The 16,240-nt window shown below is 41.6% G+C and overlaps 1 protein-coding gene across 1 annotated transcript in view; it reads right to left on the reverse strand.

The window, feature by feature from the left end:
- Positions 1–15,102, reverse strand: part of LOC138605586 (potassium voltage-gated channel subfamily B member 1-like) — a 37,568-nt gene extending 22,466 nt beyond the window's left edge. Inside the window, exon 1 of the mRNA XM_069677946.1 lies at positions 14,548–15,102. Within this exon, the coding sequence (XP_069534047.1) occupies positions 14,548–15,102 (555 nt within the window). The remainder of the gene's footprint in view (positions 1–14,547) is intronic.
- Between the last annotated feature and the right edge of the window lie 1,138 nt (positions 15,103–16,240).

Here is a 16,240-nt window from a genome sequence, read left to right on the forward strand (position 1 = left end):
CATCTCTTACTGTCTACTCTTTGGTACTCGAGTGGGTTTACTGTGGAAAATCGTTTTTGAGTATCTGAGAAACTTCTGAGGGTCTATTTGTTCTGTGCCATCAAGTGCAAATGAAACAGCCATTAGGTACCAATTACAGCAGCCATTAGGTAACAAGTACCAATAAGCCCCGTGTACTGTGGAATAAGAGGCACACAGGACATTATAAGTAAATCCCTATTTAAAGGAAAGGTTTAGCATTTTGAGAAATTGAGTCATTTGTCTTCTTCCAGAGATTTAGAGAAGATCGATACCAAACACAACCAGTACATTCAATATGAAGCTAGAACAAGCTACCAGTTAGCCTAGCTTAGCATTAAGACTGAAACCAAGGGAAAAACCAGCCAGGCTCTGGCCAGAGGTAACTAAATGTACCTACCAAGATCTCTTAAGCTCAATCACAACAAGTTGCAGTTTAACAAGTGGATATGTCTCTACTTGAGGTCGGGGAAGAAAAAAGAAAGAGATAGTACCCCACCAAACCACTTGAAAAACAGCTAAATGTTGTTTTAAAACGTTGGGTTTCTATAGTGAGCTTTAGGACAATTTTATTACGGAAGTTTACAGCAAGCCTAGCCTTTTCCACGTTTGGAGGCTTTATGCTATGCTATGCTAAACTAAGCTAAGCTACCTGGCTACAAAAACTAGCGTACAGACCAGAGCATAAATCTTTCCTGAAATCTTTAACCATCATTTTGAATTTGAGAGAGATGTATTCAGATTTTTGTGATTTTTAAAAATAAATGTTACAACACTTGAGGCTACAGTGAGGGGCACTGAGTTCACTGTAAAACCACAACCCTGTGACCAGTCTCTGTCACCACAGACACTCTGCCATCACACCAATCACGCTCTTTCATTTCCACCCCATCACACACTTTCTGTCTCCCTCTGTGTGAGAGAACACCTTAGCTGTACTCTGATGATCTAGAGAGAGGAAAGAAGAAACATACTCGTGAATCCGACTGTCTGCCGTTATGAAATTAGATGACTGCCGAAACAGTTTGATGTCTTCTTATAAAAAGGCTCCAGCCCATCACAAAGGATCACCTAAATTACAACATCAATGTGTCTATTTAAGGATATATGTGTGTGTTTCGTGGGGTAGAATGAGTGGGAAAGTAACAGGCTAAAAAAAGACAGAGAAAGGTCGGAAATTGTGCCTGTTAGTGCGCACATGCGTGTTTGTGTAAGTGTGACAGTGTATTTATTTTTAGAAGGCCCCTGGGAGAGGAGTGCCATTTAGGTGCTAAGGTAGGGAATCTGGTGGGGCTGCACTAGATGTCAGTAAGGTGGCTTCATCAGTCGTACCAGTCTTGTCCTTCTAATTCTCTTTGTGCCAAAAACTTTTAGGGATAGAAGTCGTTGCAAAGACCTCAATGTCGAGAATTCATGCTGGGGTTCTTAGTTTTCATACAAAATTCTTTAAATAGTAAAGAGAAACCTACTCTACCTTCAGGTGTGTCATGCTTTCTGTCATTATTGATCGCCTTGTTTTGAATGAGTTATTCTGTTCCATAGGAATGAAAGAGAGTAGGCGGACACATCGATCCAGAAATCGAACTCCCCGTGACAGTTTCTATCTCAGTAGACACACGCACGCTGCCTCGGTTCTGGTAACACACAGACTGATCTCTAATGGACCCGCTGCTCTTTTTGGGGTCTGCACAGGTGAGCGAAAAGGTGAAAAGATCAGAACAAAGTGAAGGCAACATCTTATCTCCCTGTGCGGACTTAACCTGCTGCGATCATTAGAGGTGGGGACACCAGATAACCCCCTCACCTCACTCCCACTCAAGCCAACCACACCTTAAGAGCGGCATAATCGCTATAAACCAAACAGGGACTTTTCTCCCTCACACTCAAACTGTGAAGTGTATTTCAAATACTCAGCAGCCACACAACTGGATCTGCAGCTTTCTTATGTAATGCTTCTCTTCCCTGAATGCGGGCTGCAAAATGTAAACCACAGATGAGGGGATTTATCTATAGATTCTGTGTTTGCTTATCGTTCTCACTCTGTTTGCTAAAGAGCAGGAGCTATTGAGTGAGACCTGTCTGCAACACAATGGGTATCTCGCTCACCCATCTGCCTCTATTCCTGCTGACATTATCCCTCACTAGCTAATCGTGCAGCCTCTGATTTAACCTTTTGATGCATATCAGTTCATATAAAAGCATCTGTTTCAGGCAGATAACCAAATTAAAATGTCTGCTCTGTTACTGTACCGCCATACTCCAAGGTGCAAACAGTGCAAGGAGATACGCTCGCCGCAAACAGTAACCCGACGCTTTGTTTAATCCAGCCTGTCTACCATGGCAGACACGGTGCCACGCGGCAAGAGACTGCAGGCGATCTCGTGTTAATTGAACCCTGTTGTTGACTGTTAGTCCGTGGAGCTTTTAGGTGTTGGGTTCTGTATCAGGTTCAGGTAATTACTGTTCCTCAGTCTGGCAGCAGCTCTGAGCTTGTGTTAGCTGCCGTTTGAAACCCTACATGCTGTCCTGTGGTGCTTGGTTTGTATTTGTAGAAACACGATTCGCTACATTCCCACAGCGACTGTTTCTCTCTGATGTCACGCTCAGTTATAAAGTCATACTGCTGTGTTCCAGGCTGTAAGTCGAACAAATCATTATCATTTCAACGCTTCTCAGTTGATCAGCAACTGAAAAAACAACTGATATTGAAAATTTGAAAAGGAAATCTGGCCATTTATCAAGTAAAAACAAGACATTTGATAACCTATTAGCTACAATCAGACATCAGCTAACGTTAGCATTCAGCCACTTACTAGCTTATATTGCTGTTGTCTCAGAAGTGGAAGTGGATGAAAGCTTATATCTACATTATTTAGCATCACATGGTAAAATAGGAGAGGCATAAATATCTCGATAAAGTAATGTTAGCTAGGAATTTCCTTTCTTGCTAATGTATTGTTAGCTACAAAGTGGTTGAATGCTAAAGTTAGCTGTTGTCTAACATTAGCTAAAAGGCTATCATATATGTTGTTTTACTTTGAAATATGGCATTTCATTTGCTATTAATCAGGCAGCAGTAAAATGACAACAATTGTCAGTTAGCCCACCTTACTTACTTCCTTGAATACAGCAGTACAACAATATACCAGACTTGAGCTAACCACGCTGAGTTTTCGTGGGAAATGGCCACCATGTGAACATGGTGAATTTACTAATTGTATTTTAAAAACATCCTGATACCACCATCATTTAAGCCCCAAAACACTTTTTTTTTTATAAACCAAAAAAGAGGCTAATTTTACAATGCTTGTGAAACTTATCTACCCTTGGGTGTCATGTGATCTGTCCCATCTCGAATAGGAAGCACATAGTAACTCAAAAGATACCAACTGTTCATCACTAAAGTATGACAATGAAATTGTAAATACAGTATATTTTTGTGTACTTTCCCCCCTGAGAATAAACCATGCTCAGTCATTCAGAAATTGCTTTTTATAGACATTGCATGCAAAAGAGCAGCACTGCAAGCTCCTCTCCGAGACACAGCTAGCTCTTAAAACAACTTAGCCTTGTCCTACCAGCTCAAATGACCAGAGGATATTGTCAAGGACTGACGACAATGAGGGGATGTAAGTCTAACAAAAAAAGTTGAGCTCTGGGGCTGTAACCGAACAAAAGCACAAAGCTCCAAACTTCCTCAGCTACAGTGTCATCGCATTGTGCTTCTTCACCATTTGCCTGACAGCTAAGTGACCCGGGATGAGGTGTACATGACGAAAGTAGGTGGTAAAAAATGCATGAGCCATCTTTTTGTTCCGCTGTCACCAACTGATGACAAGTCGGGTAAAGCATGTGTAGCACTTGAGCTGAGAAGCCAAAAAGGGCAACTTTAAAAATCTGTGAAAACTCAGAGATGGATTACAGACGCCACAGAAAATACATCTGCTGTCAGGAAATGTATTAGACTACAGAATTTCATTGCATTATTCAGTCAAGTCTGTCATCTCTGTACAGGTGGATGCAATCTGACCTTTTCAGTCTCAGCTTGAAGAATGAGCGATGAAAACCTTGGCATTGTTTGAAACTGTAGCTTTAGCAGTGCTTTTAGCACGCTATGGCTTTGGGTCCGAACATCTGACTCTCTGGAAACTTCTGTTTTAGTCTGCGGGTGACCACTCGGCCCTTCACCACTTTACATCTTCTTGACTGATGTTCTCGCGCTGACAGGTCCGACTGAATAATGAATGAAGGTCTGCGGAAGAGTAGTTGAGTCTCCGTCCACTCCCGATTGACCCCTCACCTTTTTTAAATGTCAGCGTCGGTGAGGATCACCGCAGTCGCAGCCAGAGCAGTGTGTGAGGAATATAAGGACAGTCAGATAAGGCATTGTACCAAAAATAAAGCATGGATTTAGTAGGTCTGTCACACAGAGATACTTTGCAGTGGGAGTCTGTCTGTGTGTGTTTGTGTTGCATACAGTGTTGCCCCAGCTGGCTCGCGTGATAAGCTAATGTAGCGTGCTAGATCACCTCTCTCCATGGAAACAGTGGAGGCGATGGAGGGGCTACAGTCGAGAACCTCTTCCTGAAACGTTACGCTCTACACTGCAACAACAAGGCAGCCATCCATGCTCTGGTAGATGGACTGATAGATTCACTGTCTTTTTTATTCCTACCCACTCAAATCATGGCCTCTCAAATACTGTCAAATCTTTGATCTAGACCACTAATAGAGATCCTTAAACATTCTTTGACCACCAATAGAGATCCTTAAACATTCTTTGACCACCAATAGAGATCCTTAAACATTCTTTGTTCATCTCTTAAGTACAAATACATTTTCAGTTCAATCAGAATAATATGTTTCCACCCAAAGCGTTGAACCTGCTTAGTTGCTTTTTTCCCAATTCAGGGTGTGGTGAAAAGCAGCACCACAAAGCTATTACAGTAAACACTATAACGTTAAAACCTTTAGGTTGATACTTAATTTATTAACTTGCACTTCTAGCAGATACAGGGCGAGATTGTCATTAATTTGCAGTTGTGTTTCTGTCAACCTAATGAATATAAGCCTCTTTTTATCTTTGTTTTGGGTCTCCACCAACTAAATAGGGATTAATATGGCTCTTTAGCAGCTACAAGGCTAGTTGTTAACTTTGTAAGTCTGCTGTTTGGTGCTGACCAGTTAGCATACAGTCGGTTTATCAGAACTGTTCGCTAAAAGAAGCTGCGTACCATAAAAACAATGCAGATGAGATCCAGTAACAAAAATCTTAAAAGAAGAAAAAAACAGTTACATTATTAGGGCCAGAAAACATAAACTATTAGCTGAAAGGTGCTAAAATGCTCCATTATAGCGCTAACGGAAACTGCCAAGTTGGGTGATAACTTTTCGTGGGTTCATCATCGGGCTGCACGATTATGGCCAAAACGATAGTCATGATTATTTTGATCAATATTGAGATAACGATTATTCATGACAATTATTTATTATTTTTTTATTATTTTTTTCATGTACTTTCACATTTAAATAAACAAAGCAATGTTTCAGTAGTATTTTATGCATTGCAGCTCATGTACAAACTTTGCATTGAGTTAAGACTTAACAAGGTTTTTTACCTGAATTTGGTTCATCTTCTCGAGGCATAACGCACTGCAAATTGCTCTGGTGATTCCAGTCTAACTTTGAGAGTCTATCTTTTATCTTGGGTGGATAGGGTGTGGCACTGTACACCCACGCTGTTATGGATGGTAAATATGGTCACTCATTGAACCGAAACACCGGCCTCTGTTGTTTGCTTTACTTCCACTCTAAACTGCCACTGCCAGGTAGGCGCCATAGAGTAGGCTCTCCTGACATGACATGCCAGCTCCCCCAAAAGTGAAGCTAAAACCTCTCTATCGCCCCCTGGGGGAGTGGCTGACTGCATTTTAAACGTGAATATCGCTGTCAATCAATTATTTAATCGTGAGAAGCCAAAATCGTGATCGGGTTTAATATTTGATTAATTGTGCTGTAGTTCATCATGCACAACAGCTTTTACATTCAATTAGTCATTTGAGCCATTGCTATTATTTTTACATTGATTAGTCATTAAGAGTGAGACAGTGAGCATGAGAAGGAGCTTCTAATTTCACATATTATACTTTCATATCAATGAAAATGACGAAGAAATGAAATGAAAATTTCCATATGACAACTTGAGTTGCAGAATTTCACGCTCTTACACAACCCTTAATCCTATATAACCTTCCGCCCATGGACGGAAGTCAGACTGAAATAGAGGCTGTTTAAACATACAAGAAGGCCATGTTGTTAGCCAAGGTTTGAACAAGCTTACAGGGTTAAAGCACCAATGTACAGCCACCAGGGGAAATTAAATAATGTAAAGCCTGAATGTTAGGGTCGTTGATGTAGTCGCTCACCAAATCAAACACTAAAGAAGTAAAAGCACAGTCAGTCCATGCTGGTAACAAAGCACTTCTATTCATGAAGGAAATAATTGATAGACAGCAGGAAGGAAGCTTTTAAACGTAATTTCTGCATAAGTGAAGGAGAATTGCTGTAAAAACGTCGGCTCCTGTTTAAAACAGTACATTTCTTCAAGCTTGCAATACATTAGAGAGTAATATAGTTCTCAGTAGCAGCCTAATGAAAAGTAATGAAGCGTCTAAAGGTGCACTTGTGAAATGCATGAGAAACTAACGCGGAAGCTCCGATTGCAACATTAGTCTTTGAAGTCTCCGAGAAATCATTTCGGCTTAGCAAATAAGCTACATATGGAACCCCCTCGATCCGACACACAAACAATTTAATCCTCATCTCTGCCGCTCACAGATGGGCAGATTTTCCCCATCGATCAGCAGCCTCTCTGATGGGACGTGCTACTTCCTTAGGTGAATTTCACGTGGTTCGCTCGCGATGATCAAAGAGCATCAAAGGGGCGTTTTAAATCGATAAAGCTGATGTGTCTCTCAGTTGTTAGAGTGTGTGTGGTTGCGATTACAGAAGGAAGATCTTCATGTGTCAGATGGATGTCTGTCTTCAATATGGCCTCTTGATATGAAATTTGGATCCATTCCTTGGGTGTTATGAAAAAGGAGGATTTTATCTCCGTGCAGGTAGATCAGAAAAACAAATATATTTATAGAGTTCCTTCTGTCTTTAATTAGAGTTGGTGCAATAGTAAGAGCTTACATGCTGATTAGGTTACTTGGACTGGAGTAATGAGAGGAGGGAGTACAACAGAGATGGGATGATTAGAGAGCAATAAGGAGACACAGACTTTAGTTCCACTTTGTCAAACTGCCAAATAGTCCTCGTGACTTGGTGATAGATGGTGCTGTAATCAGTCTGGCAGCAGGGAAACTGTGTGCCATTGATTTGTGGCTATTCAAAGCTCACCTAAGCACGACGGAAGACTTGCCGTCAACCAGCAACAACACATAAAAACAACTCATAAAATGCACTCTGCTGGATGGCCCCATGCGTGGAAATTAGCATACAAACACACACAGATACAGTTGAAGGGAAAGGGTAAGGAGGGGGAGACAGGAACACAAAGAGGCAGAGGAACTCTCGGCTGAAAATAACAACAGAAAGCATAAAATCATAGTGACTGTGGCGCTTCATGTCCTGTGGTCCCTCTGCTCTGACAGGGCGCTGGAGGTTAGCACGAGTGGAGCTCCCTCATGCAGAGCTATCAGCAGGCAGCGGCCCGTGGGAAGTCACACGTCCTAATGGCTGCTCGGGGTGTGTCCCTGAACAACCCGGCTTGCCTTACGTCTTAATGTCTTTGCGATCGATTTCATCCCTTTTCTAACAAAAAGGCATCTGCAGGGCCATGTGGGGTGATTGTGCAGCAGGTAACAGAACACAGAGGATATCAGGGAGCACACAGACATCGCAAACAACAAAGCAAAGTGCTCACAGGGAAGTCAGTTGGGCATGTCTGATGTGCGGGAAGAAGTGCTGTTAAAGGCCTCTAGTCATGGCTCTCTCTCGCTCTCTGAGAGGAGAAGTTTCCATGCAATTAGTTCAAACAGCCTCTGCTGAGGCAAAACAACCAAGTGTCAGTTTTTATAGCTCAGTATCCGGTTCTTGTGGACCAAAGCTCGAGTGGGAAGGGAGAGCGCTGCAAGGCTTTTAGAAGACATGAACTCAAATTCCCAGAGTGCAGAGGAGTCAGAAAGCGAAAGCTGAATGTACAGACACGTTATAGGAACTTTACCATCAGAACCATCAAGTTTGTTAAGCGACCATTAGCCTTTGTTCAATCAACTTCCCATTAAGTTAGATGGGGAAGTCTAACATCTATTGTACATTCCTAAACTCTAACTGTAAGTGGCTTTATAATATGAATTATACAGAGCAGCAATTTGTGGTCTCAATATCTCACAATTTCCTCTATCCGCTCCCATGCCTGGAAAGGATTAGCAATCCAATTATGTTTGTGCCTCTGTGTGTGTGTGTGTGTGTGTGTGTGTAACTCTAATTGCTGCATCTCATTGATATGTCAAATCTCTTTGTTGTTGCTTTTTACACAACACATATTTGTTTTCTCATCTTTCTAAGCCATGAAACGTTATTTACTACATCCAATGTTAAAATAAAACCAAACATCAGAAGACTTTAATTCTGATTAATTTATACTGACTTACACTCACTACTGTCATGAGTCATGCTAGTTTAGTTATGTTTTTGTCTTGTATTTCGGTGTTCAGTTATTATTTCTTGATTTACCTTGTCACTTTGTCCCTTGTCATGAGTTTTCATCGTTTAGTTTTGTATTTAGTTTATTCTGTGTTCTTGTCAGTGTTTAGTCTTGTTTAGTTAAGTATTTCACTTGTGTCTCTTTGGTTAGATCATTTCCTGTTTTACTTTGTCACCTTGTCTCTCGTGTTGGTCCACTTCCTGCCTTTGTGCGTTTTCCCGCCTGTTTGATTCTGTGCCCTGCCCTGATTGTTTTCACCTGCCCCTTGATTGTCTCACCTGTGTCTGATTAGCCTCACCTCCTAAGTTTATTTAGTCTTTGTGCTCCCCTGTCTTGTTGCCTGTTCATTGTCATCCATCGTGCGTGAGTCTATGTCTTCCATCGTGTGTTAGTCTTTGTCCATGACCTTACTCTGGATTGTCTTCGTGCCGTGATTTCCTCGTGTCTCTTGGATTACCTGTTCCTGGTTTTGTTTGAGTTTATTGCTGTGCCTTTTGATTTTCCTTTTTGTCTTTTGTTGGAGTTAGATTTTGTTTGATTTTTGCCTTTTGTTTATTAAATCCATTATTTCAGTCTGCATCTGGGTCCTCACCATTTTGTTTAACTCGTAACCGTGACAACTACAAGGAGTATTTCTAAAGATAATCTGGTTATAATTTATTCTGAATTTGTAATACAACTCTTAAACTATTAAGACTTATAAAAGGTGACTCGATATTATGGTGCAACATTTTGAGAATTTAACTTTTTACAAAGCTTCCAACCAACTTCTGGTTGGTGTTGATTTTGGCGCCCCCTGTGGACAAAGTGGTACCTCTTATCGCTTGGCTGATCTCGTCCTGTACATGAGTAAGAAGTGTTTTTTAACAAAAAATCTCATCTGATCACTCGCTCTGAAACTTTGCCTTGGAAAAATATAGAAAACAGGCTGTTTTGGCAGCACAAAGTGTAATGGTGGCTGCACACTGCCCAGACTAACGGCAACCAACACTAACAGTCGGGTCAGTGTGCGCCGACAGTTGGTGTTGGTTTGAGTTTTCCAGTCAGGTTTGGTGGAGTTGTGGAAAGTCGGACCAATGTGCGCCTTTTCCCAACAAAGCGCAATATTCTGAGAGTGCGTTCCCTTGACAACTGGCCTATACTCGCATGCGGAACATCAGTACGCACGACCTTCGTCCGTGCAAAATAAAGCAAAAACTTAAACAAGCAAAAGTCTGTCCTGTCAGCTGGTGTCTGGGCATTGTGGAGCTGGCAGTTGGTTTCCGGAACATTCTAAAGAATGCAACCAGCAACTGCCAACTTCAGAATGTTGAGGTGAGTTGGGCGTCGTCTGGGCAACGTGCAGCCACCTTAACACCTCGTCTGACACCTACCCCCCCGGCAGTGCTTACAGGCATTAATAACAACTATAAAGATAGCATCAACCTTGTTGTGGATGGCTTTTGTATCTCACATAGAGGCATCAGTATTGATTTCAGTCTGGTTCATAGCAAGCTAACAACTCCTCACAGGAGCTTTAAAACTACCTGAAGTCAACACATCTTTAAAGCACCACACAACTTGTTTGAAAACATGTATCTAAATATATTATGACATAATTACACATTCCACTTTTTTTTTTTGACTAAATAAGTTGCAAACATTGTTAAAGTTTAGAATATTTAGCAGATTGAACTGTCAGCTTGAGCTAATACCCTCACAGATGTCATTGCATGATTCAAACTGAGCTATATCCTGATTGGTGCATTGAAGTACATGACATCACCATTTTCCAACTAAGCCCCGCCCCTTTCCAACAGCAATGAGAAGAGCGCAGACAAAACCAAACAGGCAGAAATAAGCAGAACTGTCCCTGCTTCGTCAAACTTCATCACACATTGTAATTAGATTGAGAAAACAGGTTTAAGGTCCTTTGCAGAACGCCGCTTTCAGAGTTTCACAGCCATGACCTGTTGTGTTGCCAGACCCCTGAGAGCGTGTGTGATCCCTCTGAGACTGAACAGCACCTTGGGGAGAAATGAGCAACAGAGGCATGCTGGGACACGCTGCATTACACAGGCGGGTTTCGTTCACAACCCACTCAACCTTTTCCTCCCGCTGGGCCACGTTTAAAGTGACGACGTGTGCCGACAGCAGATACTGTTTGGTATCAACAACAGCTAATCTTTTATTGATAAAATGATTACCAGCAAGATTTTCCTGTGTTTCCAGGAGTCCATATTGTTATGCTAAATAATTCAGTGGGCCGACTCGTGGAAGAAATGCAGACTCAAACTATTCAGTAACACCTCAACACACCCAAGAAGACACAGACTGCCGGCACACGTGGCGTCATTCATGCTGCTTTCACGTGAAAAATGGCTCGTCCTGAACTCTACGTGTATTTTTGGGGGGGCTATTACTCCAAAACTTCCAGGATGACATGACATCTTGAGTTATGGATATTCTGGATCACACCTATCTCTCTAGCATTAAGTCAAGCGTTATTAATGTGCAATTAAAATTTCATCAGTACTGAAAAATAAATGAGGCGGAATATGTGTTTGGGAACAAGCCATTTCACCGATTCAACTCTTCAATTAAGCCTCAGAAACAAGGCTGCATTTAATGGCTGCCATTTAACCTCAATTTGACATTTTTACTGTGTGCTGTCTAATATGGAAAACTAACTCGTGAGGGAATGGCCCCATTAGTCAAACAACGCCAGCTTCCCTACCCGTTCTTTCCTTTCAAAGTTCACTCTAATTGTGCACAATGTACCACGTGTACTTCTGTGTTTAGCTGAGGATAAGAGCTTGCATGCGAGTATAATCATGGGAGGAGGACAAAAGTTGTGTTCCTAATTCTCTGTTTGACTCACCAAAGTAATTCAAGCTGAACGACTGCCACAGTGGAGAGAGAGACATCAGCCAATGCTAAAATGTACAATGATTAATTAAAAGAGCCCAAAGGCACTTCCTGAAGTGTGCTTGTTTTAAAAACTGATTTGTTATGTATTTACAAAATATGGCATTAATGCAAAATGAAGCTGATTATTCAACAACAATTGTGCTGTGGGCTGTATCTTGGGCCTATTTTAAGTTTGCAAAGTCACTATAACATACAAAATGCATGATTATTTGGTCCTGCTCCTGCCCTTTATTTTGTAATTACTAGTCCTGTGAACTCAGTGAACCTCAGAGCTGAGTAAATACTCACATTCAAACATATGTTCATGCTCATGTATTCTCACTGAAATCAGGTTCTGTGTTTACAAGGCAAAATCAAACACAGATCACAATGTCAGCATTCAGGAGCAAAAGTATTATTATGTAAGGCAGCAATTAAGCATTTTAAGTGATCCAACATTATCATTGCATCATCTAATTCAAAGCCTGTGCAATTATCCAAAGTTGCACGACACTGAGATGTGTTTTCACAAATGTAGTACCTGAGGCTAGTCAGCGCTCTCTGTAAAGCATGATAGCTTTTAAAGTAAGGAGATACGCTGCAGTTATTGTCAAAGTTTTCAGAGAAAAGCCTCAGACTTACATCTGTGTATCCGTCCCTGTATCACGCCTGTCCATCATATCATTTAAGGATGAGAAATACGAAGGACAAAATTTAAATCAAATAGGGATATGACTGTGTGTACTTTGGTTTTAATTTTTATCTTGTTCTTCGCTTCTCTGGTTTCAAAAGTTGAATTCTATTCCTGTTACACGTTTGGATAAAAGGATGAGGAATAGTTAAGGTACAGTATGTGTTTATGTACAGAAAAAAATGGGGGTCATGTGAAATGTATGAAGAACTTAAAAAAACATTATCTACTAATACGCAAGATTATGTCATCTGTATGAAAATGTATCTGTGTTAAAAATGTTGTCATTAATACAGACTGGCAATATTAGAGGACCCAGAGTAGATCCCTGAGGAACCCCATTCTCAATTTCAAGGGAGGTTGCTTTAGTATGACCAACAATAGCCTCATTTACTGGAACCAATCAACCAGCGATGATTAAGATCAACAAATCCAAAACAGCTACATTAAAAGCCTCTGGTATATACAAGTCTGGTGAGCAGTAGCATTTGTTGCTAATAGTTTTTAAAGATTAACTTTCTTATTGTAAAAGGACAGTTGTTAACTGGTATAAACCCACCACAGATTTCAAAAAGAGAGTTGATGAATCACAATATCAATTTATATATGTATATATGTGTGTGTGTGTGTGTGTGTGTGTGTGTGTGTGTGTGTATACATACTAGACTCAGAGTGGACCTCGATATTGATTATTGCCCAAAAAGAGTTTTTGCTGTTCTTCGGGTGAGGTGTAGCTGTCTTTGCTATTTATATAGGACTTGTTGTATAGATAAAATGTATGGAAGATGTATCAACATTACAGTTTGACAGAAATGACCTTCGATTTTTATGTTAAAGTAATACATTGATTTTACTGATACAAGAAAGCCTACCAGTCAGCAGGAGTTCAAGAGGGCCTGGTGTTAGATGGTGCTAATATGTGCGATTTATGGTATCAGGATGCTACTGAGGGAACGGAGGGGCACTTGAACAGAGAATATCTTTAAGCAGTGTGATTGAATAATGAACAAAAATAATTAAGGGGCTCGAGTGATTCAAGGTCAGAGATGGAGCAGGTTCCTTCAGTAAATGAGCTGAATAAATTATACAGGAAGGTCTGTTCAAAGAGGTGTTTGAAATTTTCAGACTAATGATTCCACCATGATATCTTTTGTGGCTAAAACGCCAGACATGCCGGGTGGTCTCATGATTTGTATTTTCTTTTTCACTCTCTCTGGAAACGAGGGACTGCCCTCAACATCTCTTAATGAGCAGATTCCCAAAACAGCCGCTGTATTGATAACATGCAACCGGGGAAGTTATGTCACGTTTTAAATTGAATATTGACCCCGACACATCTTTTAGCAAAGTCACTTAAAAACGCTGTTAACATGACTATATCCATTCATCAAGCAAAGTGAAGCACTCCTGCTCCTGGAGTGTGAGCTACGAGCCTGTTAATGAGCTGGATGATTGAATACTAGACGGGAAATGAGGCAGGGACAGCTAATGAAGCCAAGACAGACTGACTGTGCGCTTTATGATGGTCTAAAAATATATATCATGTGCTGAAGAGTCTGTTGAAGTCTCGACAAAGATTAAACTCTGACAATACTCTTTTCATCCTTTCTGGAGGAAAACCACAAACATTCAATGATTACCCCGAGAGACCCGCTCCCAGACAATGCTGGCTGGGGAACAAGTATCTGACTGAAACCAATAAAGGGAGACAATGAACGCTTGACGTGTTTTAATCTAAAAAAGCACAAACAAAAATGGACTTTTAATTGACTCGCCAGAAAAACAGCACACGGTCCTTTTCTTCTCGAAAAGTGCGCCTTGTTAGGATTATTGATTTAAGCTTGGTAACTAAATTACTTGTTCCAGAGTCTTGTTATTCAATACACGCTGATGAATGAGCAAAAGTTTGACGTTCAGCACTAAGTACAGCAACAACATCCTCCTTTCTGTCTGCCTCTCATTCTGTCTGCCTCTCTCTGTACTCAAGCTTCTGAAAGTGACAGATTAAAAGCACTGGTTCAGGTTCAAAGAAAGTCAGACATCAGATCAAGCTAGTCTCAAAGAGAGATTTGTGCTTGCCTCTGGATGTTAAAACTAAATTTAAACCTTATTATTAGGCCCAAACTCCACTCAACAAACTTCTCTACGCTCAGGAGGGAGAGATGATTTGTTAAAACTTGGATTTTCTCTTGATGTGCCCTGATTTTTGTGTGGAAATAAGAGGGTTGGACACTACCTTGGCAGCAAAGGATGAGCTTGGCTTCTCCAGGAGGTCCCAGAGCTTCTTCCTCTTCTCGGAACAACATGTGGTGGTAAACTCTTCTCCCTCCCTCTCCCTCATGTTCTCAGCCTCTCTTTTCAGCTCCTCGTTCATCTGCTCCTTCTTCTGGTGGTACCTGGCCTGGCAGCAGGACTCCAGGTAGATCTCGTCGATGCCCCAGAAGTCCAGCTCTTGGCTGAACGAGAGGGCGCACATTTCCTCCATCATGTGCAGCTTCCCGGTGCGGTAGAAGTTCAGAATGGAGGTGAAGGCTCCGGGGTGTCTGTCGAAGAAGTACTCGTTGCTGTCCAGGCTGTAGTCGTCGCATATCTCCATGATGGACTCGTGGGTGTTGCAGTCTCTCAGCTTGCCCAGTCTGGTGCGGGGCAGCCGGTCCAGAGTCCTCCAGAGGACTTCATGTAGGAGGCCCCCGACGTTGAGTCTCACCCGGCGGGTGTGGGTCTTGCTGCGGATGATGTCCACGGTGTCAGGCGGCTGCGAGGAGGCCGACTGAGGTCCAGTTGTGATCATCTTCACTTTCAAGTCACTCGCTCACTTAAAAAGACTGGAAGATACAGTCTGGTGGATTAAGAAGACATAGTCCTGGAGTAGACCGCATCAGGGTCCCTCTTCGTTTCTTCCTGTGGCTGTAAATAAAAGGAAAAAAATAACTCAGACACAGTGGAACAGTCAGTGCTGGTGTCCTACAGTATGAATGTCAGGTGGTTTATCCACTCATCCGACAAGATATTTTAATCAGCTTTAAGAGGCACAGCCGCTTTTCTTGCTGACAAGGGTGGCGGTGGGGGTGTGGGAGCTGGAGATCCGGGACAATGATAAACTGGACTCGACCTGTGAGCGCTGTCCGGTGCTGAACCGCCTGTCCGTCGCTGTCCGTGGACTGTGGTGCTGAAACGTGCCAGCCCGGGTGAGACAGCGATCAGATACCAAGTCAAAGGCGGCGTATTTTTGAACGATCATTCTCAATACGTGGCTGGCCTGTTTCCTAGAGAGTAATATTAAAGTGGACTAAAACTAACACCGATTATCAACTTTGATTAAGAGCCCAAAACACGTACACAAGTGTGTAGTCTGTATATTCAAGTGTTTGTTAGCTAGCGTAAAGTTTAAAGAGATAAGCGATTATTCAACAATGATATAAAAACAATAGATAAAGTTCATTTTAGCTAAAAAAAAAAAAGAAGTAAAAAGTGCCATAATAACTACATTTTTTTTTACACATCTGAATCACTTAAAAAGATATAAGATAAATAAACCTGCATTAGCTGACAGTCAAACTAGTAAATATTGTGATGATGGCTAGCAACGCCAAATAGAGACAGGACAAAAATATCAAAGTGAAATCAAGTGGGCTAAAAATAGATTCAAACACAAATTAAAAAGAGAGATATATGATACGAAATATACATACGTGTCTCCTGTATGTCCCAGTTCCCCTCATGAACATCCAGCAGCAACATTTCAGGAGTCAACGCAGGATTCAAACTTGTGTCCGTCCAGATCTCCTGCGCTCTGCTGGGCGCTGATGGAGGCATCATGAGCTACGTAGCGACATGTTGGAAATACACTTGTTTCATGCAGACATCACCACGTCCAGCCTGCCATGTCCGTCCCTCATGCAGGTAAATATCAACAAGTAGACTCTGGA

This window comes from Semicossyphus pulcher, unplaced genomic scaffold, assembly GCF_022749685.1.
Source record: "Semicossyphus pulcher isolate SPU_LCO1_2020_fin unplaced genomic scaffold, fSemPul1.0.p SCAF_3, whole genome shotgun sequence".
NCBI classification, from domain to species: Eukaryota; Metazoa; Chordata; class Actinopteri; order Labriformes; family Labridae; genus Semicossyphus; species Semicossyphus pulcher.